The 27,575-nt window shown below is 45.1% G+C and overlaps 4 protein-coding genes across 18 annotated transcripts; 2 read left to right on the forward strand and 2 right to left on the reverse strand.

The window, feature by feature from the left end:
* Nucleotides 1-45: 45 nt before the first annotated feature.
* snap91b (synaptosome associated protein 91b) lies at nt 46-15,918 on the reverse strand. 12 transcript variants are annotated; one of them, XM_055506089.1, is made up of 23 exons: nt 15,315-15,918; nt 14,930-15,198; nt 11,095-11,237; nt 10,932-11,007; nt 10,742-10,844; nt 10,533-10,626; nt 10,330-10,441; nt 10,139-10,245; nt 10,014-10,055; nt 9,476-9,549; nt 9,172-9,184; nt 8,957-9,084; nt 8,800-8,873; nt 8,696-8,710; nt 8,026-8,196; nt 6,492-6,587; nt 4,735-4,800; nt 3,271-3,357; nt 2,917-2,948; nt 2,158-2,211; nt 1,914-1,997; nt 1,683-1,790; nt 46-1,579 (listed from the first exon to the last, which is right to left on the reverse strand). In XM_055506089.1, exons 2-22 carry the CDS (start codon nt 15,057-15,059, stop codon nt 1,704-1,706), a joined length of 1,788 nt encoding a protein of 595 aa, XP_055362064.1. In that variant the 5' UTR covers nt 15,060-15,198; nt 15,315-15,918; the 3' UTR covers nt 46-1,579; nt 1,683-1,703. The 12 variants fall into 12 exon arrangements, with proteins under 12 accessions (XP_055362064.1, XP_055362061.1, XP_055362065.1 ...); XM_055506086.1 differs by having other exon boundaries at nt 2,887-2,948; XM_055506090.1 differs by having other exon boundaries at nt 3,271-3,342; nt 15,315-15,917.
* A 100-nt stretch (nt 15,919-16,018) lies between these two features.
* pgm3 (phosphoglucomutase 3) lies at nt 16,019-20,743 on the forward strand. 4 transcript variants are annotated; one of them, XM_029140479.3, is made up of 14 exons: nt 16,021-16,623; nt 17,033-17,241; nt 17,337-17,521; nt 17,665-17,732; nt 17,838-17,971; nt 18,057-18,252; nt 18,360-18,517; nt 18,606-18,689; nt 18,759-18,857; nt 18,949-19,068; nt 19,148-19,270; nt 19,429-19,602; nt 19,702-19,820; nt 20,206-20,743. In XM_029140479.3, coding segments are annotated over exons 1-13 (1,641 nt in total). In that variant the 5' UTR covers nt 16,021-16,622; the 3' UTR covers nt 19,792-19,820; nt 20,206-20,743. The 4 variants fall into 4 exon arrangements, with proteins under 4 accessions (XP_055362291.1, XP_028996312.1, XP_040925427.1 ...); XM_055506316.1 differs by lacking the exon at nt 20,206-20,743 and having other exon boundaries at nt 16,019-16,623; nt 18,057-18,254; nt 18,368-18,517; nt 19,702-20,177; XM_041069493.2 differs by lacking the exon at nt 20,206-20,743 and having other exon boundaries at nt 16,022-16,623; nt 19,702-20,177.
* ngs (notochord granular surface) lies at nt 20,349-23,010 on the reverse strand. Its single transcript, XM_029142100.2, has 11 exons — nt 22,823-23,010; nt 22,559-22,724; nt 22,308-22,457; nt 22,106-22,225; nt 21,935-22,030; nt 21,593-21,727; nt 21,407-21,517; nt 21,211-21,321; nt 20,998-21,122; nt 20,635-20,928; nt 20,349-20,547 (listed from the first exon to the last, which is right to left on the reverse strand). The coding sequence occupies exons 1-11, from the start codon at nt 23,008-23,010 to the stop codon at nt 20,454-20,456; spliced, it is 1,590 nt and encodes a 529-aa protein (XP_028997933.1). The 3' UTR covers nt 20,349-20,453.
* Nucleotides 23,011-23,458: 448 nt separating this feature from the next.
* On the forward strand, nt 23,459-27,565 carry ccnc (cyclin C). Its single transcript, XM_029140488.3, has 12 exons — nt 23,459-23,639; nt 23,975-24,081; nt 24,165-24,249; nt 24,403-24,472; nt 24,550-24,601; nt 24,717-24,772; nt 25,392-25,427; nt 25,519-25,610; nt 25,698-25,765; nt 25,861-25,940; nt 26,218-26,336; nt 26,458-27,565. The coding sequence occupies exons 1-12, from the start codon at nt 23,608-23,610 to the stop codon at nt 26,510-26,512; spliced, it is 852 nt and encodes a 283-aa protein (XP_028996321.1). The 5' UTR covers nt 23,459-23,607; the 3' UTR covers nt 26,513-27,565.
* Nucleotides 27,566-27,575: the final 10 nt, after the last annotated feature.

Below are 27,575 nucleotides of genomic sequence, written 5' to 3' on the forward strand. Positions count from 1 at the left end.
ACTGAACAGAAAAGCAGACCAGAGATAAGTGATAGGCAGTGAGGGTAGTTTGGATCAGTGTATTTTTTCTTTTATTGCATCTCATTTAGACTCACATGCAGGAGGGGTGAGGAAGGGGGGTTGATGCCGTCCATTATAACCCAAAAAGAAAACAAACAAACAAACAAACAAAAATCACCACAGCCTTCATGAATACGTAGCAACATTATTTATCCACATTATTTGGGCTTTTCTGCGTCATAGTCGTCTTTATTTTTCGTTCAACACTTTGTTAATGCCACAACGGATTAAGATACAGTCACTTTCATAAAATAAACAGTACACAGAACATCCAACGTATACTTGAGTGCTTTACAGTGAGTCCCCAAGGCTGAACCATCACTAGTCCCAAGAGCTACAGCGACAGTACATGAACAAATGTACAAACCACTGCTGCATCACAAATTAGCCAAACAAGACTGGAGGCCACTGTCCAACCACAAACACCGATGCCTCTTTGTCTTCTAGGTTTCCACCTGACATTGATCATGCTATGTGGAGACTTGGACAAAGAAACGAGAATTTGAAGGGATTGCAGAACGCACCCCTGTACAGTATGTCGCATGCTACGATGCAGTTACCACTCCACACCAGCTGAGGGCACAACAGTAAACCATTCAATACTGCGTCTGGTTACAGCTTGACAGGTATGTACAAAGAGGAGGGAGGTTATGAGTCTACTTGCTGTGTTTGAATCATATACTTTGACGTAACTAAAAATATATGGTACATTTTTCCAAGTGAAGCTTAAAGAAAATATGTATAATCTCTCATTGAAAATAGTCTAAAATGCATATGTCAGTTTGAACACAGTCCATAAGTTTCAAATGTTCATACAATCCATAAAAAAAGATAAAAGTAAAAACTAAAGTGAACACCATTGAGTGTGTTCCATGATACGTCCTGATTCGCAGTGCAAGTTGTTTTTAAAGTACATTTTGATCAAGAATTGTTCTCCAAAATCTGAAGTAGACAAGAGGGAGGATGGATGGCCAAGCAGATATAGGTACAACCAGGGCCCCAGTGACATAAACATAGCTCAGTATTAGTTTGGACGACAGTGAGAGAAGAGTGTGGGTGGGGGGTGGGAGTGGGGGGTTGGCCAGTGATTTTTACACACACTGAACACAGTCCACATTTAACAACACAGTCCTTGTCTGGGAGATGCGCAAAGGAACCAACATTTATCCACCGTTCCAAGTCAGCTGATATGCAGAAATATCAGAATGAATCTAAATACACATTTATTTGTTTGTTTTTTTGTTTATTTTTTTGTAGTATATTAAGTAAAGGTTAACACTGAATTACACACACGCCCACACACACATAAACTGAAGTTTGTTTTCTGTATCTAGGGTTCACATTCACAGTTGTGCTACGACATTAGATAAGGAGGGCAGGTTATTTTACGCTGGGAGGTCAGGGGTCAAAGGTCATAGATGTGATGGCTGGTTGGCGGAGGGGCCGGGGCATGAATGGGGGGAGGCAGTGGGGGAGTGCAGACATCCACATCCACAGAGCTCCAGACATGATGAAGTACCTGCCGACAGAGACGCAAAGTGAGACTTGATTTTAACAAGGAGCTCCCGACGGAGACAGGCGAGGCCTAATTAGAGATGCTCCAAAAAGGCAGGAACACGCACCTCGGGTGTTTACAACTCAATTTACATGAAATCCTTAATGTTGAGGTCATCCAGAGCGTTCCTGGGGGGCGGGGGCTTCCTGGGGCTCTGGCCCGCTCCAGGGGACATCTGTGGACACACGCACGTTAGGCCCCACAACCGTTCCCATTGCGCCGCAGGAGGAGCTATTTGCAGTAATGTGACACGAGTGAGTACGTTCACACATAACAAAGATACGAATGAATGTGCTACCGGTGCTCCGGGGGCCGCCCCGGCGGCAGTGAAGCCCGGCCTCGCCATCGGCATCACGGGAGCTCCAACACCCGGTGCCCCGGGCTTACACAGAAACACACGGGATGAAAGTGACAATAAGATATAGTGTTTGATATGTAAACGCTGTGGGGGCCACTTAAGGGGGGTCATTGTCCATCAACGTCCGATAATGTCTAGAATGGTTAAGGGACATTACTGGACTGGACCAAACTGGTGGTCTTACCATGCCGAAGCTGGGGTAAGCCCCCATGAAAGGAGGGACACCCATGGGCAAGGTCTAAAGGCGTGGAGGGAAGGGAGAGGAGGATTTGGGATGTTACACTACACATAGACAGACACAGACACAGTGCAAAATGATATCCACACATAAAAGATCTAAAAGAACCACAGCACCAACGAACCCCTAACGCATCATCTAACTGCATCTCCTTTGTTCATTCGTGCCAAAGGAGATGGGAAGCTGCTTGCACGCCGCCTTCGCCACGAAAAGGCTCAGAGCTGCTCTCGTGTTCAGAAAGAAGGAGAAGAAGAAGTGAGTTCAGGCGCCGCGGCTCCAACAACAAACGGAAGCTGTTTCCAAGCAACAGCTTCTTAATTTGGCACTCGGATTGCCACTTCATCACTCTCCAGTAGATGTTCCACAAATAGAAACCGTGTTTGTACACAACTGCTGAAGTGTGTGTACACTGGTATCATACCGTACTGTATCTATCAGCCACCTCTATAGGATGATTGATGCTGAGTCGGAATGTTACAATCATTACTTCTTCTTGGAACATGTGATTTCTTCCCTTGCCTCACTCTCACACTCGCTTTCCTAGATTCTATGCTGCGCCCTGAGACCTGGAGAGCCAGAAGGAGGCAACGCCTGCGGCTGCAGCTACAGGCACGCTCTGCGTCTGCCACGGCCATGCGGCTCCACTCCATGCTACTAGACACAGACAACATTTACCATGGGAGCGCCCCAACTGGGGGCAGCTACCTGAGGAGCTGCTGGAGTTCCCATTGTGAGATCTGAAAAGAAGGGGAGAGAGGGAGATACTGCAAAGTCACTGTATTCATTTAGTGCCACATGAGGATGAAAGGTGATTTAATGCGGCCAATGAAGAGTTACAAGACAACATTTGAAGTTGAACTGATTTACTTTCTTTCTGAGTTAAAGGAATATGTGTCCATGTACTGGTAAAATGTAAAAATGAAGTCAGGAGACATTTTTTTAGTCTGTTTCAGTCTGATCTTATCCCACTCACAGAAAGAAAGCAAACTTCACCCAGTCGTTGAACTCTTTGCTTTGAATCAATGTGATATTGCTTCATGTGTCTAAAGGACTACTTACTACTTGCCATGTTAGCCATGGATGCATCGACATCACCTGCTTGAGCGGTAGCAGTGGGCTTCATTACATCCCCTAGTCCATCAAATACTACAGGACGGAGGAAGGAGCGAGGGAGGGAGGAGGGAAGATGAGGCACAAAGGAGGGAGATAAGTTATTCTCACACTAACCCACGACTCGGTTCCTTACTACATGACAACCAACAGATGTCTCCATGGCAACACAGAAAGGAAGAGCATTGTTCTACTAAAGATTTAATATGATCATACAGTAAGTATAGCATCTTAATGATGCTGAAATTGAAGTATTTCATGTAATATCTGAAGACATCTGTAAGGTTGGTTGATTATTGATTGGGTTGGGAAATTTTACTATAATACAGTAAATACAAGAGTGTTGACTTTAAACCATAATTTGTGAGCATGTATTATCCTTACATCATTATATGCAGTGTGAAGAAGTATGTGTTGATACATTTATACTTTAATTCATGTATCTGATTGCAGGATAGATTCAGAGTTAAGCCAATCACTGCAGATCAAATGAAGCCGAGTTAACTGCTGTAGAAACACTAAATAGTGCTGCACACGCACTTCATAGCCACCGAGCACCTGGTGGTAGAGGGAGCAGCGCAGCTTGTCTTACGCCAATGCAATGCAGCAGTGCACTGTGGGAAATTAGCGCGGTAAAGACCAAGGAAACTCACCCAGTCAAATGGCAGGAAGCAAGCAATGAGCCAGCCCAAGAACCAGATGGAGTGAAAGAGCCAAGAGGAGAGCGATAGTTAGAGAAAGTCAAAAAAAAGCCCAGATGCCGGAGAGAGAGAAAATGCAGAGGTTTAAAAGGGGCGGCGACAATGAAGCCATTAGAGGTGAATGCATGAATGTTAGAGAGACAGGGGAAAGAAAGGGTTAGGCCTTAAAGCAGGAGCACTGCAGGCCGTCAGTTACATAACACTGAGACGGCGTCAAGTCGGATCGGGTGGGAAGGGCCTACGTTGCCACGGTAACGGTTACAGTGAAATATGACTAGACACAATCCATCAGTTGACACTAAATCAACAAGACTCAAGATTATTATGCAAATAATATGAAATGTCCATCAGCTTATTGAGTGTGTATGAGTGAGACAAATCAATAAAACATGCAATCATTTTATCAGTGTTAAGTCAGTGGTAACAGGTCATCATGCAGTTGTTCATGAAATGACCACAGCCACAGTCATGTACGATTACGAGCTGACAGACCCCTGGGCACAGATATTACCTCTCCACCTCCAGCACAGCAGACGAAAGTGTGATCCTTTAATGCTACACCAACAGTTTAACACATCCCTCACGATGGACCCTGACCCCCCCCTCCTCCTGTGCCCAGGTGGCCAGTTACGATGAGCGGTTCCACTGAAATGCCCATATCCAGGCGTGTAACACATGTGTCTGCATGCAGCCGGGCTCACGTTCTGGTTACCTGACATGAGCTCGGCGCCGGGGGCAGCAGGAGCGGCGGCCGCTGGGGCGTCTCCTCCCGTGGACTCTGGAAGGTCGACCCGGCAGCGCAGCAGGTCGGAGCGGAGCGGAGCGAGGCATTTCCACCACAGCATGAGGGCAAAGAAGGGGCAATAATCAGCCTGCAGCTTCACATTGCTAACGCCAAACAGAGTGGTAGAGTTAGACAGGAAGTGTTCACATTTTTACATTATAATGACATATTCAATTCAAGACACACTGTGCTTCTAGTCCTTTTTTTTTAAAGAAGCTCCCACAAAACTCCTGCCAGATGAGTGGATTATTATCCGTTCTACCATTTCATGGCTTTCCGACATTCAACTCCTCTCTCTTGATTTTAATGACCAGCTTGGACAGAATGCAGGCAGACAGTCATGTGAATTACCCACCACCAAAGAGGTTCATGATGGCTCCCGTGTCAGTGTTGGGGGGGGGTGTGGATGAAGAGAGGATGGGGGCAGGGGAGCTGAACACGTCTGCTGGGGAGGGCAAGGTGGAGACCATGTTGAGAGTCTGAACACTGTGAGTCATTTAAAGTACATTCATCAGCGGTTATCGTCGAGCAAGTCGCACATGCTGGAGTGGGAAAGCGGTAAATGCCTCAAACGGCTCTGGAGCGTTTAGCTGACCCTGAGTAGAGCAGTCTCGTTTCCTTTTTGTATTCCACTGATCAAAGCCGCAGGCAAAGACACAGCAAGACAGGATATGAGAGCAGGAGCACACGAGACGGCAGAGCGGGTGCGACAGGATACCTGCTGTAAACAAGGCAGCGCTGGGACTGGGCTCTGCGCTGGTGAAGCTCGTGTCTGGCATGGAATCAAAGAGACCTAGGAGCACGTGCACACCCAAAGACAGGAGTGGGAAAATACTCAGGAAAAAAAAAAGTGCAAGGGAAGCTTTAATATATGCACGTTAGCATGGGCGAACCTGTGGGGACGGGGGGTGAGAGGACGGCAAGCAATTAATACGACAAGACAGAGTCTTTAACATTTACCGCTGAAAAGGTCAGTCGCAGCGTTGGCGCTGGGGGACATGGGAGCCGAGACGGCCGCGGTGGTGGTGATGGTGCTGGATGTGGAGGCGAAGAGCGGGGAGGGGGAGGGGGAGGGGCAGGGCCGGGCCGCGGCAGAGCTAAAGCAGGCATCCAGCGAATCGCTGTCCACTGTCATCATGCCGAACAGGTCTAGACCTGAAGGCGCCGCACCGGCGTTGCCGTCGGAGGGAGCGAAGGGGTCTTGGGGGAGGCAGTAGAATGGGAGACGATGGAGAGAGGTCGCACGTTAGACATATGTTTCACGTGAGGAGGATGGTGACAGGAATATTACCATAAACATCGAAGTTGAGGGGAAAACAAGAGAATGATAGAAGGTTGTGATGAGCTCCCACATACTCCAGCGGAAACACGGCGTCTCCAGACCAAACAACCCACAAAGTAGCGACAGTGCCATCAAACGCGCAAGGCTTCCCGAAACCCATTACCAGCTATCAGAGATGAGCCAGGGTATTGTCCACAATCGCCATGGCAACAATAATCGCGCTGTCCAGACACCAGCAGTGATGAGCAGCGAATCGATACGCCCACGTTCTCCGAGCAAAGCCTCATCTGTTGCTCTGCTCTTTGTTATACAGAAAAGTGTCCTGAATATACACACCGCCCTCACCCGCTCACTCACTCACTCACTCACTCACTCGCTCACGGACAGGCATTCAGTCACCCACCAGCTCCAGCAGTGGCGGCCTGCGCGGCCGTGGCGGCGCCACCCTCAGCCGCTGCTGCAGAGGCTTCAGCGGCGGGAGCCGGAGTCGCAAAAGCGTCTGAGGTCGCGCACACGCCGGCAGAGGATGAGAGGATGAGTCCAGAGCGAGAAACAGATGAAAGAGTGAAGAGTGATGAAAAAGAGAAAATATGGAGTCGAGAGAGAGATGAGGAAAAGAGGGAAATAACGGTTAAGGTGGAGAATTTCAGTTGAAGTTTTATATTTAGGAACACAGCTTTACAGAACCGGTGACTGACAGGTGAGCGGACAAATGGCAAGACAGACAGGAGGCAGTACAGCAAGGAGCCATCCACTGCACAGCGAGCGGCCTGTGCCTGCAGTCAGCGCGTTCGTTACAGCTGCTGTGACGGGGTTTGATGGAGCTGCTTTTCACCGGGGTCACAGAAAAGCACGTGTGCCCATCAAACGAGACGCACGAAGCATGAGCGTGGCAGTGTTCATATGCAGGCCAAAGATGCAGCGTGTGAGAACCAGCCAATGGCTGCAGGTCTTTGAGTGAATTCTTAGTAGGTAATAAATAATACAAATAATAAATGGACATAAATTCATAAATCCCATGCGTATATTGTCTGAAGATATTGAATGAAGAGCTGAATTTGAGCCGGTGGGCATGAAGATAGAAAACAACACTGCAATTTGTATTCTAAATAGGCTCAATTATTTTATTATTTATATATTGTAACATTTATCTATATATTTTCCCTATTTCCTAATTACTTATCTCTGTATGTGAATATGCATCTGGACAGTTTTGAAGCAGCTGAAAGCTAAAAGTGATGGACGTGAGCCTCAGTGAAACGGCAGCGCTGTGTCTGCAATCACTCTCCACAGTTTAGACAGTGAACCGGTCGCCTATTCATCATTCATATGTCTACTGTAAGGGACAATCAGACTGTAGGAAAATATGAGGTAAAATAATATTGCCATGCAATGCACATTTCATACAGAGATCCCTGTTAGTGATGATGCATCATTAGGCTCTGAAGCCCATTAACACGTCGGTTTGTGCTGTAGTTTTTATACGGAGTAGTGATTTTGGACACAGCTTAATGCTGCATTTAAGCCATGTCGCTTACATGTAAATCTCATCATGAAAACTTCCTTAATCTCCCACTAAATTTCTTCAAATTTTCTTACATTCTGGGAATTTCTCAGCACTACAAACAATTCAATATCGCCCTGTGGCAGAATTATTGTACCGCAGTGAGTGACTGCTGCGTTGAACTACTGCATGCATGAGTTATTACACTACCAGCTGTTCTAGGCCTGTTTTCATTCTTCCCGACATGACGTAAATGCAGCCAAACATATGACTGTTGTTGATGATGCAACCTTGTTGGCAGCATACAGACAATACTACCGAACAGTCAGTAAAGCGCTCTCTACATACTGCTACGTTGGACACATGCTTGTGTTTTAGGTTTGAGCTTCCCAGAGTGAGTCTTAGGTACAGAACTTTCTGGAAGCCCACTGACCTCCCAACAGATCCATATTGGCGGCGCCAGGGGAGGCGGTGGCCGCTGTGCTAGTGGGAGGGGCTAGGGAGGCCCCGGGTTCTGCCGCTGCAGGCGTGGGTGTGGCTGCTGTAGGGGAAGGGGCGGGTTCTGCTGTGAGGGCGGGTTCGGCTTGCAAGAAATCGGCCATTTCTGTGAATTCCCACAGGGGAGGTTGTTCGAAATCCCCAAAGCAAAGGCACCGAAATAAAGCCCAATAAAAAAAAAAAAAGTAAAACAAAACAGAACAAAATCGTTCAGGGCACAAACCCAATTAGGAGAATTTGACCGCCAAGATGAAAGTCCAAATTCAAATCCATGTTGTTGGAATAATCAACAAATAAAAAGGAACCAACCAAAATAGCCCCCATTGAGAACCAAAAACAGACAATGGAGTATGTGGAGGGAGGGAAGAGAGGAGGCAGAGAGAAACAGAGACACTACTCAGACTAGAGAGAACAGCCCAAGGAGACAAACAGGGAGGCAACAATATGGTAAAAGTGCACTATGGATTAAAACATCGATGTTGTTACTAGGTCACTTTGATAACATGATCGAGATCAACAAGAACTAAAGTCAGTGACATCAAGGTAACCTACTGAGAATGAATAAACACCACACCGATAGACAGGAGGAGAAAAGCAGCACTCACCCGATCCAAGAAGGTCTGTGGAAGCAGGAGGAGACAAAGATGAGAGCTGATCATGTGAAGCTGACAGAGAGGCGCAGCCTTACAGACATGACCCAGGGACTTACCGCCCCAAGACGTGGTGCCGGCGGATGGTACGGAGGGACCCGAGGAGGCCAGCGGGTCCAGGTCCAACAAAGAGCTAAAGACAGAAACAGCTCGTGACACATGAGCCGACCCCCAAGACGCCGCCATAGGTCGGACAGGTATGAGGCTAGTTCTTACTCTTCGGCCGGCTCGGCAGCGGCGGCGGCGGCGGCGGCGTTCTCCCCAGGAGGAGGCTGCAGCGCGGGAACGGCGTTGGAAGATTTGGCCGGAGTCGATGTCGGAGACACGTTGTTGGTCGGGGATCCCTGGAAGAAAGGCAAGGAAACCCCTTACAGCGGTGCATCACGCTAAAAGAAGCTAACACAAACAAGGAAATTAAATGGGTTGCTCACCTTTGTTGGAGACCTACAAACGACAGATGAGGAGACACTTTAGTTTTAGTGCTTGTAAAAGGCACGTTAATTGAATATGCATGTGACTGTCTGCTTTATGCGTCATGCTACGAAGAGTTAGCTTCCAAATGAGCTCACCCTTCGCTGGTGATTCCAAATGAACAGAAAGGGGAGAAGAGAGGAAGGATTAACAGAAAAGATCCCAGTACAACACCTGCACAGGGCTCATCAATCATTCCTGTTCCATTCAGGTTCACACTCACAGTAAAAAGGAGTCAGAGAAGAAGGAAAAACAGTTTCATACCCCTTCTTTCCACCCTTCGTATCCTCCAGACCGTTCATGTGTGTTTCCAGGGACTCCAGGATGCTGCTGGGGGCCTGATGAAGAGTACAACCACAATTGGTATAATCAGCAAGTAACTGTTTCTATAGATCACCCGAATCACACTTATTCAGACAGAGCTTTGGAAAATCTCACTCCAGTCCCGCATGCATGTGAGTCAGCCAGGGTTACAGCACGTAGAGTAAACCTTGGGTGATGCCTGTGTGTTTTTCAGACTGTATTAGGATCAACATGCTGACACTCCATCCTACAAACAGGCACTCAGCCAGGACACCCCGTGTTTCTGTGGTTACCGGCTCCTCGAGGGGCTTAAAGGGACAGTCCTCGTCGTCTGAGTCTGCTAGATCCACCACAACCCCCGGGTGGAGACACTGGGGTGGGGAGATGGGGGTGGGTGAGACTTGAGTAGGTCTGTGTGTGGGTGTGGGTGTGGGTGAAGAGGGATGGGTGAACACATTAAGAACAAGTGAGGACCATCCTTCAGTCCATTCTGACTTACGTAATTGATGTCAGGGATGTCGTTTTTGTCAACTCCAACCGTCTGTTGAATGAAGAAGAGTCTGATGACAGCACGGTCGCACTGCTTTGTCAAGACGTGAGTGTGCTGCTGCAGCTGCTCCTCACCTCAGCCAGCTTCATGAACTCCCCGATCTTTGTCACCCTGGTCAGAAACCTCTTGTAGATCTCTAAGGCGTCCTTGCAGTCACTCTTCTTCATCTTGAAGTATTTTTCTACAGAACAGAAGACGGACTATGTTTAGATTTAGATTCCCTTCATGAGCTGCTGTTGAAGCGTCAGTCAAATCATCCGCTCACCTAATAGGTTGATAACGCCATCATTGTATGAAGCAAACAGTTTGACCAGATCCTTGAAGAGGAGCATGAACGCAGCGTTGATGATCCCATTGTTCAGCTCTTTGGGATGAACCTGCAGGAAAAAGCAAAGAGATGATCAAGATGACCAAGTGAAAACCTGTGTGTTCTCCTTCAGGACAATGGAAGAAAGAGGCTTGACTGACGTCAAACTCCAGCAGAGTGTCGATCTGAGTCTGCAGGACGGGCATGCCTTTCAACAGCTTCTCAGTGGTCATGGTCCTCATCACACCCTCGGCCCTGAGCGGACGCAACAGAGAAATTAGACCAACTGTCACAAGCGAAAGCACACAATGAACGAGCATAACTGTGAAGCAGATAAGCCATGAATGCCTGTCTCTGGTGGTTTACATACCCCTTCTTGACTCTGGTGAAGTCAAACGCCATCTGGCGATAGGCAAAGGCCTTCTCGTTCAAATATCGTCCATACCGTCTAATGAACGTGGACATGTCGTAGCCTGAACAGAATCAAACATTCTGTTTGAGCTGCAGGACAAACAGTCCAATTCTTCAGTATAATGTGAGTGCATTCCTGGGATTCATACCATGAGAGCCAGTTTTGTCGATAAAGTTGCTGAGGTTGAACAGCGAGGTCCTGGAAGCCAAGTACTGAATGAATCTCTGAGAATGAGACAAAAGACATGAAGACTTTGAAGACCTACAGTAAACCTCCATTACATGCGATGACTCTGCATCTTCTTCGCTAACCTCGTTGCCGTAGACACACATGTGATGCGTGGTGACGAGGGCCTTGAAGACGACCACCCAGCTGGCATTGGTGGAGCGCTCGAACAGCGTGTCGGCCATCTGAGGGATGTTCACGTTGGTGGTGTTGGTGGCTGACACCAGGTCTGCAGAGACACAGAGTTGCACCGCTGTTAGTTTACCCTCAGACAAACACCCCGACTGACACGGGAGGCCGACAGCTCACTGCAGGGGTTGCAGGAGACACCGCTGAGTCTATTAAGCCGAGCGGACGACCTGATTCACATACCGAGTGATGTGGCGCATAGATACACACACGCTGACGAGGCAGAGAGAGAGGAGAACGCCTTGTCATCTCGCCACCCAGGGGGGTGGTTGAGTTCAGCCTGGCAGAGAGGCCCCGGGATAACATATTACAATGCTGCATTTGGAACCTTGGATGGGAAAACGTCAAAGAAAAGTAAAGCCCAGGACTGCAAATGCAGACACTGCATGTTTCTGCAGTATTTACATAGAAGACATGTTTGTGCAATTAGCCTGTTATTACAGTGCTGATTAGTGTCCGTCAAACCACCATATGCGTAAGCTATCGGTTCAGTCGGCGTCATTAAGCTCATTAGATACGAGCTGTTTACGTCTATACTTGCAAAATGACCAGCACATGAGTAAAAGGTGAACAGTGCTGCACATTTGGCTTCAGCTTCCTGAAATTTAAGCTTTCGCTGTCATCGAGAGCTAAGCACCAGGGCCGACCTACAGTAAGTGTATCCCTAAAGCAAATATTGGCAGGCACCTCTGATAATGGAACCAGAGGAAGGACTATAAATTGAATGGGCCTTGGACCAGACCAGGCCCAAAATACATCAAGGTGTTGAGCAGGAAGGCAGGGAAGGAGCTGACGCTTATGAGAACGGCAGAGGACGACTAACGTTGACGTTTCAGAACAAGGTGCAGTGTGAGAGTCGGGGAAGTGAGGCCGTTCAAGGTCGTGGGAGGACAGATGGGAAGGTTGGGGGGCTGGAGACAGATTATTACTAATCACTGGTTTTAGTCTTTCTGTGGTGGCTGCTTCTCCACCCATCCCCCCATAGAGCACACACACCTGTCACACAACTCTTCACAACCAGGGTCGTCGTCTAACACAACTCTATTATCTCCAGCATCTGCAGCCCAGGATGGAAAATGCCTCTGTGTATTTTACGTTGCTTTGTCTATAGAGTTGTATCTTAGTGGAGCATCTACTGCAGCATCTCTGGGATATATTTTCATAGATCTATTTTTTATTTTAATTTATTTTTTCCACCCAACATTATTCTCAAAGGTCATTTTCTTTATCTCATTCAGCCCTTTTATCACCAAGAGGCTACACACACACACACACACACACACACACACACACACACACACACACACACACACACACACACACACACGATTATGTAACATTATCATCTGCTGTCATCACTTCAGCTACAACTTCATCACCAACACATATTTTCTCCTAATACTGTGTGCCCAGATGTGCTTGTATGTGTGTTTACAGGGGTTTAACATGCAGAAATAGGGTCACAGACTGTATTTTCCGCTGTGGCGTCATTATGTCAAACAAACAGTTTGATGCGAGTATGTGTGTACAGTATGTGTCTAATAAGGATTGGCTGGGATAAATAAAGACTCTTACAGTAATCCACAGCCCACAGGAGAGTTAAGAATGAACTGTGAGACCTCATGCTGAGCGAGTGTAAGTTCATGCACGACTCTACGTGCGAGCGTCTGTTTTCAGTGAGCAGAAAATTCTAGATGAAATTAGACAGAACGCATCAAAGATCACTCAGCCGACACAGGTTTCATGTACAGATTTGCTCATATTACCCACAGTAGCTCTAGTTGACTGGCCAAACAACCACACTTTACATTTGTGGCAGCAAAGCTATAGTAAATATCTATTTATAAGAGGTGATTCTGGGTTTTAGTTAACAGGATTTTCAATCTTGATATTTTCTAAAGGCATTACAAGAATAATTGTAGATGGCTGAAGGAAAAAATTTAAAGCATCTGGAGTCCGGCAGTGGACGCATGGATTGAGAACATTTAGCACCGTTTGTACTGTAACCTCTGTGGGCTTCAGACTATAGACAGAACATTACTTGGCTCGATTGAGAAGCGTTACGTTTGGCATTGACTGCATTCCTTTTGGCCTGATTTACTGCCTCTTGATGTGAGCGACTTGCCGTCATTAACAGAGCTATAAATTCTGACTCGTACAGGCAGAAAATGTACTGGAAAATGTCAAGGTCTCCGTCTGGGAAGAGGAGCTCAACACAAGCTGCTCAGTTGAAGTTTTAGAACAGCCAAGTCAAAGTCCTGACACTAGGAAATTAGGTTTGCTTTATGCTGATTTAGGATAATTTGATCATGTTTTAGGTCATATTTAGGCAAAAATACAGAAAATCCTTGCTGCCAAACTTTTACCCAGCATATGACATTACAGCTTTTATTTTGTAGACTAGACACAGCAACAGGAACTTCTATTGTTCCCTTGCATAAACAAACTCAACATGCCCCTAAAATAAATTAACAAGCATACCAACACATCCATTACGATTGTCATTCAATCCTAACCCAATTTGTTGCTATAGTAACCTTGCATCACCTCCAACAGATTCCCACGTGCACCCCAAGGGTCAGAGACTGTGTCACAATGACAGAGGAATAAAACAATCTACAGCAAAATATTGACTCAGCTAATTAGTTTGCATTTCCAGTTCTAAAGGAAAACATTGTTAATGTGTGAGTTTGTTTTATCTATTTCTATAAAGATCTACGTGAGGGCAATAAATGGTTTCAGGGGTTTCTGGATTCTCAATTTCCTCAAGCCAACACACACACATGCATGAGAATCACAGTGGCCTACATACAGGGAGCTTGTTGAACTGCCCCAAAAATGGATATGGATGGACAATATCTGAACTAGAAGAATATGACAGAACCTCCGATGCGTTGACAAAGAATCATATCCAGAAAGATTATTTCATACAGTCAGGATTTCATGACAGATAAGCAACAAACACACAAAGACAAATAGGAAGAAATGGTCCTCTGGCATTAGCATTATCACCTTTGGCGGTGTAAATAATGCAGAGCAGTCATTGGCTGATTATTAAATTATTCAGCAGGAGAACGGCTCACAAGATATAAAGTCCTCTGGCCAAGACAGAGGACTAAACCTGCCCAGCGACCTCACACGCACAGAAAACCAGAAGTCTCGTGGAGCCCCCGTGTGTGTTTTCTGCCATGACACTGCTTTGGACTGACTCAGTATTTGTGGTAGATGACAGTGATTAATCATGGCTGGTCATAAGGTGGCACCTGCTGTCATCAGTGGATGTGTCAATAAAGCTGTGAGGTTTGGTAATTTTATTTATCTGTGACTTTACAGTCCTAAACCCACATGGCACCGTATCATCAGAATGTATGTGTAACGTGGAAGCAATAGGAAAGAAGAGGCCTGATCTGAGGATGCCTTGTCACTCCATCTTAAAATACATCTCTGCGCCCTCCCTCTCACACTTTCCCCTTATCTCTGCCTCTGGGAGGCCACAGATGGCACAGGGGGTCAGGGGACGGGTCATCACCATGACTACATCAGTTCATTTTTGCACCACACCCACTAAAGCAAGGGGAATTAACACATAACTGTCATACAGTAATTATACTATAGCTCAATTGACTGCAACGTGCTTTGTAAGCGCATGCACAGGCTATGAGGCCTACAGATCTGCGTTCTGCCTCCAAGAGCCACTGATGATGAGGAAGGAGGGAAAAGGACTACACTTACACTCCAGGTGCTTTTTCTTGGGCGCCATCACTTCATGAGTAGTGGCTTTGCAGACAGCCCGGGCCATGTCTGATCCCGTTAGCTGGTATTGCGCAGCGGCAATGCGATCCGTGAGCGTCTGCCCCGACATTTTCTCTCCGTCTCACCGACCACCTCGGGAACCTATCTGGGTCTAGGATGATGTATAAAAATGGGACCAAAAGCCCGGCGGCGTGTCGGAGCGTGGATCCTGCGCGGTCCTCCTCCCTCGCTCACAGGCCCGTGACCTTCTGCGTGGGCGGAAAAGGCACACAATATGAGCTCGAACCCCGAGATGAGTCTCGCTTTCGCCGTCGGATCGTGCGGTCACGTTGACGGCGCGCGCGGTGGCATGAGGGGGACTTACGCAAGGTTGTGAATTCCCGGCGGCTCGTCCCGTTCAGGCTCCGAGCGTTCACTTCAGCACCGCGGACAGCTAAAGCCACTGGGTTATGTAACACGCGACAGGCGGCGAACGCTATTCTCTCACCCCACAGCGGTTATTTGAAAAATAGGCCAATAGAAAAATCCTGCGCAAAAGCAGCTTCTTTGATGGCTGTAAGTGTGTTTTTAAATGTAAATTAACACTTAGTAGGTCATTTAAATATCCTGTTTGCAGCGCGCGTCGGGTTTGGCTGTCTCCTCTTTTAAAAGCAGCGACATTAAGCTTAAAAATGATTATAAAAAATCCTGTTGGATACAGCGTCTCCGTCTCTATAATAGAGGCTCCGAAATGATAATTCAGATCCCGTGCTCTTCTTCTCGGACCCGCAGAAAATACGCACCGCTCCCCCCGGTGGCGTCGCCAGCACCGCAGAGCGCAAGATGCTCGAGAAGATGAAACGACAGTAGGGAATTTCCTTTTCTCCTTCCCCCTGTCGTTTGTTTATTTATTTGGCCCGTCTATATGTCCATCCACACGCTCCTCCCACAGCAGGTGCCCGGACAGGGTTGGATGACACACGTCGCATCCCACGTCTCTTAAAGGGGAGTCGTCGTGAGGGGGCATGAGGGGGGGGGGGGGGGGGGGGGGCTCACTGTGCACAATGTCCGGGCAGCGAAGGGTTAATGCACAAGCGTGACTGAATTTGTGCAGCAATGTAGGCTCAGCATCACAGCACGGATGAAAAATGAAGGTGGAAATATCGGGCATTGCACGCCCTCAGATGTATTATTATCCTCTATCCCACGCGTAGCATTTACCTATAAATACAGTAGCTCGTTACATTTGGTTCATATTATATTTTGCCACATTGCTCTGTTCGTCTAACCTCTAAATCAGGGCCCATAATATTATTTTCATGTTTTAGGTTTGACTATTTATACTTCTGTATGCAGTTGTCCGGAAATAGAAAAGATAAACGATAATGCTTTAATAAAAATAAACCTTTTGTGCAATACTGTGGTTGTGCTGTTGATGGTCCCTGCATTATTTTAGCCATAGTGGAAATCCTCCAACATCCCTGCAAACGCACCGACGCTGTGCGTGCATGCGTCACGTGACGTCACCGGAAGTGTAGCCACGTCGTCGTTTAGAAGGCGGAACCGGGAAAAGCAGGAAGCTTCATATTTATGACCGTACGATACGAATCCTCCAGGTAACTTCACAATGACTTGGTTTAAACGACGTGTCTTTCACGTTTAATATATAAGAGGCAGTAGAAGAAAGGAGTGGAGTAAGTTGGAGTGAGGTTTTTTTTTCTGTACGTCGTTTGGATTCAATTTTTTAGTATCTGACAGACTGATGCTGCAAACTTTGCCCCCTCTTGTCCTCTGACACTGGCAAAGTTCGCTCTGGGCGTTGTTTGATTTGTCTTGTCTATGTTTTCATTTAGTCGTACGTTACATTTACTAACCAGTTTCAGGATTTTTATTAAAAAATCTGAATGATTGAATGGAATTAGATGTTATGTTTTTTTTTTGCCATGACTGCATATAAAAGTGATCAAATTAACTCAATCTTAATCTGCTTAGTTTTTATTTACTGTACTGTGAATAATTATTGAATCTTTTTTGCTACTTTCACTTAAACGCAAGATCTGAATACTTGCACTGACTGATATGTTTGCCATATGTGTGTTGTAGTGATGGCCCAGTTCCAGGAAGTATTAAGGCAGTCCAGTCTTCATCCTAAACCTGCAGGACTGGTTTTGCAGTATGGCACTGCTGGTTTTAGAACCAATGCCAAACACCTGGACCACATCATGTTCAGGATGGGACTACTGGCCACTCTGAGGTCCAAAAAGACTAAAGCCACCATTGGAGTCATGGTCACTGCATCACACAATCCTGAGGTCAGATTGACGTTTTTTAACTTTAAATCAGCATTGGGTTTGTAATATTTGGGTTTATATCATCATCTGTAATCGTTTTCAATAATTTGGTGTAGGAAGACAACGGGGTAAAGCTGGTTGACCCCATGGGAGAGATGGTGACTCAAGCATGGGAAGGTTATGCCACCCTGCTGGCTAATGCAGAACAGCAAGATGTGCTCACTTCTCTGAAGGAAATTATAGAGAAAGAAGCTGTAAACATGAGCCAGGAGGCAAACGTGTTTTTGGGCAGAGACACCAGGTCCATATGTTTACTTTTTTTTATAAATATGTATTTTTCGTCTTTTACCAGTGTAAAAAAGTAGACTAACATGCACTTTGATCAGACATTACTTGTATTAATAAGGAAAAGCTAAGAAACACTTGTCTATCCTCTAACTATAGGTGCAGTAGTGCCAGACTCTCACAGGCGGTGTTGGACGGAGTTTCTGCCCTTGGAGGTCACAGCAAAGGTATAGTCACACACAACTAGAGCTTGTTACTCATGCTAAGGTTTAATTATGTTCTCCCTCTATATTTTCTCTTTATGCTCATCCTATTCCCATCTCTCTGATCAGATTATGGCTTGGTGACAACCCCGCAGCTCCACTATATGGTTTGCTGTCAGAACACAGGTGATAAATACGGAGAGGCCACAGTAGAAGGATACTACAACAAACTCAGCCAGGCTTATATTCAACTCATCAAGCATGTATGAAAATAGCATGCCAAACCTTTTTTGTGATTTTTATTTAGGATGTTTGTTCCATTCTTTTTGACTTTCATTTGTCTGTTAGGCACCAAACTGCACAGATGACCAGAAGCACCTCTGTGTGGATGGCGCTAACGGCATAGGGGCGTTGAAGGTGCGCGAAATGGAGGCTCACCTGAAGAGTGGGCTGCAGATTTCCCTTGTCAACGATGGCTCCCAAGGAAAGCTGAACGACCAGTGTGGAGCCGACTTTGTCAAAGTGCAACAGAAACCTCCATCAGGTGTGACTAAAACGCATCCTTTCATTTTTACACAGCTTGAAGGTGAATGTATGATCTTTAATGATATGAACAGAACAGCTTTTCTTAAACGTTCTCTGACTGTGAAGGTATGAAGATGAACCCAGGGGAGCGCTGCTGCTCCTTTGATGGAGACGCTGACAGAATCGTTTATTACTACACTGACTCTGAAGGACAGTTTCACCTGCTGGATGGAGACAAAATTGCTACTCTCATCAGCACGTTCCTTAAAGAACTGCTCACACAGGTAATCTTCTGTGTTATGTGTTATATAACCTACAACTAGACACATGTTCTACTTGTGCAACACTTAAATATCTCCTTTTCAAATCCAGGCTGGTTTAAACTTGAACATAGCAGTGGTGCAAACTGCTTATGCTAATGGAAGCTCGACACGCTATCTGGAGGACACAATGAAGGTAAAAAAGTGCATTTCTATCATTCTCACAGCCACTGAGTTAGTGCTAACATTGTTTGATGTCACATAGGTAATAGTGAGATGTACAAAGACTGGGGTGAAGCATCTGCATCACGCAGCGCAGGAGTTTGACATCGGCGTATACTTCGAAGCCAATGGTCACGGAACTGTGAGTAAAGACCCCAAACTCATGGGAGTCATGTAAAGCACCAGTTACATGTGAGTTGAATCACCCACTTTTGTTGTAATTTGTCTGTTAGGTGCTGTTCAGTAAGTCAGCTGAGGAGAAGATCCAGCAACTGTCCAAAGACCCCAACACTGATGACGAGAGGAAGACGGCGGCTCTTCTTCTGCAAAACACCATCAACGTCATCAACCAGGTACAACCAAACATCACGTTAAAGCTTTATGCAGAAGAAGCCCACATACAGTGCTGATGTGTCTGTGTCTTATTCCTAGACTGTAGGTGATGCCATATCTGACATGCTGTTGATTGAAGCCATACTGGCCACCAAAGGTTTGACTGTCCAACAGTGGGACGCCATCTACAGTGACCTGCCAAACAGGCAGCTCAAAGTCAAGGTACATATATTTAGGAACTACTTTATGATATATTAGAACTACTGAAGTGTTGTACTGTAGATACATTATAATCTTTGTTTGTATATCAACAATCTTCACACCAATCTTGCTAATGTGACTATGTTGTTTTATGTTTGTATCTTGATTTCCATCTGCAGGTGTCAGACCGCAGGGTAATTGACACAACAGATGCAGAGAGACGGGCAGTGCGCCCAGCAGGCCTGCAGGAGACCATTGACAGTTTAGTAAAGAAGTACAGACAGGCCCGTTCCTTTGTGAGACCCTCCGGCACCGAGGACGTGGTGAGAGTTTATGCTGAGGCCGAGACACAGGTGAGAAATCATTCTTTTGGTGGTGGTGGTGTGATAAAACTGATATTGAATGAGTATCCTAACCATTGGTGTTGCTCCCCATGTGGTGTTTTGTTCTAGGAGAGTGCTGATGCCCTGGCACATGAAGTCAGCCTTGCAGTGTATCGCCTTGCAGGAGGAGTGGGAGATGAACCTAAACCCTTGCACTAGAAACATTTTCATATGAGCAACAATACTCGGTTTGAGTCCAGTCAACACTTTAACAATTTAAATTTTACTTTCTTTGGGAAGGTGCCGAATCATTTTGCCCTTTTAATTACAACACATGTTTTCAATTCTTTGTATGTGACTGTAATGATGGGGCCACATGCAGGGAGAGAAGGGTTTATAAGCTACTCCTGACATAGGTTTCTTTGTATTACTGTATATCAATGACAATCAAAGTTTACATGAAGACTTACCTCTGGCTGTTTTATAGCAAAGGCTGTGCAGCTTTAGTTAATTTAAAAAGTGGAAATATGACTGTATCACTGTATAAATGCAACGTTGTGACTTCACACATCCTCTGATTTAAATGAAAACCACACTTATGCTTGCTTGCGTTTTATTTTGTTGCTTTCAAAGAGAATTCTCTGGAACGTAGGAGCATTAAATGAGCAGAAGGAAGGAGAGGCTGACAGGAAGTTAGACAAAGGCAGAGCAGAGTGACAGGACACAGCACACGGCCTCCAGTGAGGGTAATGAGCACACGGTTGGAGCGCCACCACCTACAGGTACAGCTTCTTCTTACCACCTCTGAGTTTGAGGACACTCAAAGCAGCGAAACTCTGGCATGATGTATAGATCTACAAAGGTTGCGAGTGACGAATGGTTCATTCTTCATCTGCGTCGTCGGCTGCTCCGGAGATGGTAATGATGCGTTCCTGTGTGTTACTCTCATAAGTGTCGTCATCCGTCTTAACTGTTCTGGGAGAAATGGAGAGCAGGAAAACGGAACAAGATTAATAACAGTGCTGTGTGTTTGTGGCAGACTGTACCAAACTACTGCGGTACCTGATGAGGACGGTCTTCCGCTCAGTCCTCTTAGTTGCTTGTTCCTCAAACCTACTCTCTGTTTGGGTGTCAGATGAAACCATCTCCACTCGTCTACCACCTGGAGGCTTCTTATCTCTTCCGCTGCTTGTGCCACCAGCGGAAGCCTCTACCTTTGGAGGTAGAGCGGGGGCAGGACCGTCTGAGGCTAAAGCTGGGGCGACGTGCGCACCAGAAGTGATGTATAACCCCCCAGTTAGAGACTGGTTACGAACCGTAGTGTTCAGACGGCTGTCTTCTCCTTCAATCAGCTTCCTGAAACCGATGGCATGTAAAGTTACACCGAACTTAACTAACTTCAATACGTGTAACATTCTCCTTCACCTGTATGTGGTGATCTCAATTTCTAGAGCCATTCGGATGTTCAGTAGTTCCTGATATTCGCGCACCAGCAGGGCGATCTTCTCCTTGGTCAACTTTAGGTCCAGCTGTATGGCCTCTACACGGTCCTGTAGTAACAATACAGCTGAGCACAGTAGATTTCACTCCATGAAAACGATGTTCCGAGAATTCCCCACCCGTGTGTGGGTCTTGTACCTGTAGGTTGCCCTCCTCCCCCTTGTGTTTCTCCACTGCTTCCTGGACCTGAGCCTCCAAATACTCATTCCTCGTCTTCAGCATGTCCAGTTCACGTTCCTTGTTAAGAATCTAAACACACCCGTGCACACACACACTTTCAGCTGCTAAGGCGTCATTTTATGTCAAATTAACTAGAGGTGAAAACTTTACTTACATCTTTCTTATATGCGGCTATTTCCTCCCTCAGGCTTCGCACGCTTTGAACATGTTTCGCTGAGGCGTTGTTCAAGTCCTGAAACTTTGTTTTGTACCAGCTGTCCATTTCCTGAACAAACCTAAACATAAGTACTTTGCAGAACTCACAGATAAAAAATGCCAGATTAGTTTTTAGGCACTGTACCTGTAGGTTTTTGGCCGCAATGCTGTCATACTGACACTGAATCTCTCTGAGAGCAGAGGAGAGGTCTGGGAGGTCAAAGGTCAAATCCATCTTATATTTTGCTGAATAAAGCTGTTGCATCAGCTCCTCAATTTCCTTTCAGTGGAACACAAGTAATATTGATTAAAAAAACAGCATGTTTCCTATGAGCCTTTCTGCAGCACTGATAGGTATGATCTTGATGTAAGTAGAACCCATCGTAGACATAATTAGCAGCTCGTTATGAAGTAAATGAAAGGCCACCAGATACTGATTCATCCACACAGGACTCTGTCTGCTTGGACCTACACGCATATGCTGTACCTCCTTGTAAACTCTTTGCAGGAAGGTCAGATCAGTCTCCAGGTTTTCCAGTTGTTTTTCCAGAGCAATGCGAGCTGATGTTGCTTTATCCACATCCTGGGAGAGAAATGCAATGCGTAGATGATTGTGTGTTTTCATATGGATACCGCTGACCTAACCACTGTGTCTTACTGGACGGAGAGTCTCAATGTTGTGCTCCTTCTTCTTCCTGGCCTCCACCGCCTCATCGTATTTGGCCTTAAGCGTGTTAAACTGGGTCAACATCGCCTCTTTGGTTGCCGAAGACATATCCTGTGCAGAACAGGGGTACCCTGATCAAAATGTTTTAATTAAGCAGAACTACACTTGGCCTCTACACTAACAAACCCCTCACCCTTTGGATTCTCATCTGCTCAGCATCGCTGCTGAGGTCTCTCAGCTGAGACTCGTACAGCTGCCTGAGGACCGATGATCTTTCATGGCGGGCCTTCAGGCCTTCAATGTCAGCTTCCAGCACCTTGTTTTTTGACTCCAGTGTCCTGACCTATAATAGGTTCAGATCAGGTTAAAAACAATCACGCTACTCTGACATTTTCTGCTGTAGTCATCATTCGAGAAATGAGACATGACAGCTGAGAATTTTACCTTTTCAATATAAGCCGCCAGGCGGTCATTTAGGGTGACCATCTCCCGCCTCTCATTAGATCGAGTCACCATAAAAGCTTGATTCTCTGCAGCAGCTGCATCCAGGTCCAGTTTTGGCCCAAGCCCCATGGACATACCCAAGCACAGCGATCCCATACTGACACTGCTGTATTGTGTTATTTGATATAACATTGTTATTCAAACAACATTCAAATTCAGCACAAAAAGGGAATATGCTAAAGATATTCCACGTAGGCGACCAACCTCCTCATATGAGACTTCTGTAAAGCCCTGCGTCCCATTGTTGAAGAACTTCTCGTGACACTGACTGACCGGTGGCGGGTCTCCCTGCGGGTGGGAGAGGGACTGGACCCCCGGAGCTGGTAGACAGAGGAGGCCTCCTCCTCGAAATGACGGCGGTATGAGGACATCCTTTCCGGACTGTGGCTCATGTTGACTCTTGTTACTTCTGCACCGTCAGTGAGAACTAGAAACTGGTCACTCACATCTTCAGTCCGTGGTGGGGTCTTTATATCCTGCTTAGTCCATCCTTCAGCACTATAGAGGAATGTTGAACCTTCCCAGTCTCAGGATGACTAGTTGTTCAAATATCTGTCACGGTTACGTCAAGACATTTACTCATTATAGGTTGTGTACATACTCATTACTTTTAACATCATAACTGTTATATTCATGTAGTAGTAATATAACATCTACATTAATGGTTTATTTATTAATAATGTGATAAGTATTTAACCTATATTTATTTTTTTAATTTAATGAATAAAATAATAAAATTAAAATGATCTTTTCCCCATATTTTAATCATTATAGAGTTTTTGTGTTTTGATTTAATGAGTGAAACATTAAACCTTTAATTTATAGGCGGAACCAAAGGTATCAGAACCATTCCACATATTCTTCTGTTCTTACCCGGACGGATTTTAACGTTACGCTGGTGCCTGCCTAGCTCAACTCTTACGATAGTCACTTCTTTGTAGGCAATTATCTATATTATACGAGTTGTCCTCTACCTCAACTACTACATCATGGCTGGAAACTTTTGGCAAAGTTCTCATTAGTAAGTTTTGACGTAGATTTTGACATGTTATGGCTTTATTTTGTGATTCGCCGTCTTTGTTGTGAGGCCTAGTGGGGTCTGTGCGGCGGCATCGCTAGCAGTCACTGTTATGGTTCCTGAATCAAATATAGAACAGAAGACAAACAGAAAAAAACGTATTTTACGTTTAATTAGCCTAATCTGTTTTCCATCTGCCACCTTCCTTCTGGCTTCGCTAAGCGGCCAATTAATTTGGAATATTTGTGAGCTACGCGCTTGCTAGGCTGCCTGCAGTGTGACAACCCAGCGGGGATGTGGTGTTTTTAAGATTCTGATATTTATTTTACGTTTTAAAGCCTGCAGTGGGTTCTGGATAAGCAGGACTTGATGAAAGAGCGCCAGAAGGACCTGAAGTTCCTTGCAGAAGAGGAGTACTGGAAGCTGCAGATCTTCTTCGCCAATGGTGTTTACTTAATGTATACGGTAGTTGATACGAGGTCTGCCTGTGGTTGAATGCCTACTAATCGTGCCTCTTCATCTTCCCAGTGATCCAGGCTTTAGGGGAACACCTGAAGCTGAGGCAGCAGGTCATAGCTACTGCAACTGTATATTTTAAACGCTTCTATGCCAGGTGAGGCACCGCTATCGCAATTACTATTTTGTTTGTATGATGATCTATTATTTATGGTACGTTGCAGTGTGTGCTAGAATGAGGTGAAACCATTATTATGTAAATCACAGGCATCTATGAGGGTTTATTTAAGTAATGATTTCTTGTTTGCAGGTATTCATTGAAAAGTATAGATCCAGTCCTAATGGCTCCTACCTGTGTTTTTCTGGCTTCTAAAGTTGAGGTAATTGTATTAAAATTCTGACTTTACACTGTTTTCTGTGTTCAGCATATTGATGTTAACAGTGATGTTTATTTCAGGAGTTTGGAGTTGTATCTAATACCAGGCTGATTTCTGCTGCAACATCTGTGTGTAAGTGACAGTATTCAGTAATATATGGCCTAATATTTGTGAGTATAATTAATGTTAAAGTTCATGTGTCATTGGCGACAGAATGGTTATGTTTGTTATACTTTTTCTTTAACAGTGAAAACAAGATTTTCTTACGCCTTTCCAAAGGAGTTTCCCTACAGAATGAATCATGTAAGTATCTGCCTTGCACATGAAGTGATTAAAAAACATGTCTAATTAGTGTTCAGATTTGTGTTTATGCCTATGGAAAATGACAATGGCTTAACTGTTGGACTAAACACCCAATTATTTACTGCTGCTTCCTTCACAAGGTTATTTATTTACTGCTGTGCACCACGGCAGAAATGCATTACAGAGTATATCACACCTTATTGTGTATCACTATGTGAAATTCCACAACCACACTCTTATGATTAAAAAGTCATTTGCTGAGGGAGGGTGGAGACCATGAACAGTACGGTCTGCACTGCTTTGTCCAGAGGTCTCCAGGGTTGTTCTGCTGTCCATGCTGCCTGTCGAGACAACTGTGTAAGATATTATTTATAGTCAGCCACCATGTAGTGATAAGAGGTGGGAGCGGCTCACAAGACTAGCAAATGAGTTGGTGGAGTGCTGTGACCTGTCTGTCTGCAGATGTATTGGAATAGAGTGATGGCACAGGCATATGCGAAGCTGTGTGTTTGTCCAGTCATGTACAATTGAAACTACCTGAAACAATTTATCTGACTAAGTAAAAGCTTTGAGTTGTGTGCAGTGACTCACAGTTTGTCTTAAATGCGTGTTTTAACAGATACTAGAATGTGAGTTCTACCTTCTGGAGTTGATGGTGAGCACAGAGTTTTGTATCGGTCCCGCTTGAACATGGTGCTGTGATTATCCTGACTGGATGACTTCTCATTATATAACTTTTATTTCAGGACTGCTGCCTGATTGTGTACCACCCCTATAGACCACTGTTGCAGTATGTGCAGGATATGGGACAGGAGGACATGCTGCTGCCTCTGGCTTGGTAGGATATTGTGTAGATGTGTACAAGTGATTGTGCTGTATGTGCAGCCTCATAAACTCCTGGGACACTGTTGCTTTTTTCTACTAGGCGAATAGTTAATGACACGTACAGGACGGATCTGTGTCTGCTCTACCCTCCGTTCATGATTGCCCTGGGTACGATCTATCTCATTTTCTTAGTGTAGCTATATAATGGAGTAACTGATTAATATTAGATGTAATATATCAGTTGTTGTCTTTCTTTTTTTCAGCCTGTTTGCATGTTGCCTGTGTGGTGCAGCAGAAAGATGCCAGGCAGTGGTTTGCAGAGCTCTCTGTTGACATGGACAAAGTAAGTAACGTTTTTTTTTTGTTTTGTTTTTTTTATTCAGACATAAAACCTAATCATAACAGATGCAACTTTTGACCTTCAATACCATAAGTTAGACATGAGTTTTAATCATTTAACCATTGATATATTGTTTTCTTTTACTCACTGCTTGCTTAAAATTAAACATACTGTACATCCATACTTGACACATACTTTATGGATACCTAAGTGTGTTTACCAAATTTGCCTTGTGCTGTAGCTCACAGCAAACCAATGCCTCTGTTTTTGTTATGCAAAGATCTTGGAGATTATCCGTGTCATTCTGAAGCTTTACGACCAGTGGAAAAATTTTGATGACAGGAAGGAGATACCTGCTGTACTGAACAAAATGCCAAAGCCCAAACCTCCTCCGAACAGGTTTGTTAGTGTCTTTAGGTTCAGTAGTATATCTTCAGTCGCATGTTGTTCTTCAGTACATGCTGTTCCCTTGGTGAGTCTTGTTTAACCGTTTTCTTCATTCTCTTTGTTCTGTTCACAGTGAAAGTGACCAGAGCTCCAACGGGAACCAAAGCAACTCTTACAGCCAGTCTTAGCATGACATCTCTACTTACCTGGAATCCATAATGTCCATATAGAGATGGTTGGCTCTTTCTTAAATTGAATACAGTGGAAAAATCACTCATCAGCTGACAATCAACTCTCTTCTTCTTTGACTGACAATGATCAAACTGTGAGCCCTGTCTTCATGTTCCTTCTCTGGTCATTATGGATTGAAGATTTAGCAAGCGGCTACTTGAATGCCTGCAGTAAACAACCCACAGTACCGGTGACAACGGAGTTGTATTGTCCCAGTGAGGCCGCTGTGCTCTTTCAGACTTGAAATGAACTAAAACTGAGGAACGCTTGGGGGGGGGTGGGAATATGGAGCACAGTCATGAGATTTCTGTCAACGTAGAAACTTGTCATTGCGATAATCCTGATATTCTTGAACAGCCCAGAGGAGCCAGTGATTTTATTTGGAGCTCCTTTGGATATGAGAAACTTGATCACAAGTACAAGTGTGTGCGTGTGTGTGAATCCCTGCTGTAGGTCTTCATTCCTCAGGGACTGCAGTACAGCGGTGAAATAACTTGATCCTGTGCTGTTTAAAGACTGGATGTGTGTGTGTAGCGGCTCTGTAATCGCGCTGCCAGAGAGATTGGGCTGTGGCAGGAAGAATCCCAAGAGGCTTCTCTTTAAGGTAGAAATGAACTTTTAACACAAGAATTTACTGTTTTGAATCAGGACAAGTCTGTCTCCCTCTCATTCCTGCATCCCTTTTGTAAATATAATCACTTATCTTTCACAATGCACGTAGAAGAAAATCATGAGTTTCAAGATAGAAAATAATTTTTTTAGTGTCATTCTCTTCACTTGCTTCATTTTATGTTTAATTTTTCATTTAATTAAAAATTGCATTTGGTCTAGGTTAGTGTGCACATTTTAAGTTGTACATTTCTTTATTTCTTGTATTTGATGAGTTTTATCATTTAACTGTGGCCATATGTGTCTGTCATATATTGTTGTCATTGTACAGTGGGATGCGTGTGTTGCTTTACTTGAAAGCCTTACAGAATTAAAGCTGCTGATTAAAGAACTTCATGACAGCACATTGTT

Source organism: Betta splendens, chromosome 24, assembly GCF_900634795.4.
Source record: "Betta splendens chromosome 24, fBetSpl5.4, whole genome shotgun sequence".
In the NCBI taxonomy this organism is placed as follows: Eukaryota; Metazoa; Chordata; class Actinopteri; order Anabantiformes; family Osphronemidae; genus Betta; species Betta splendens.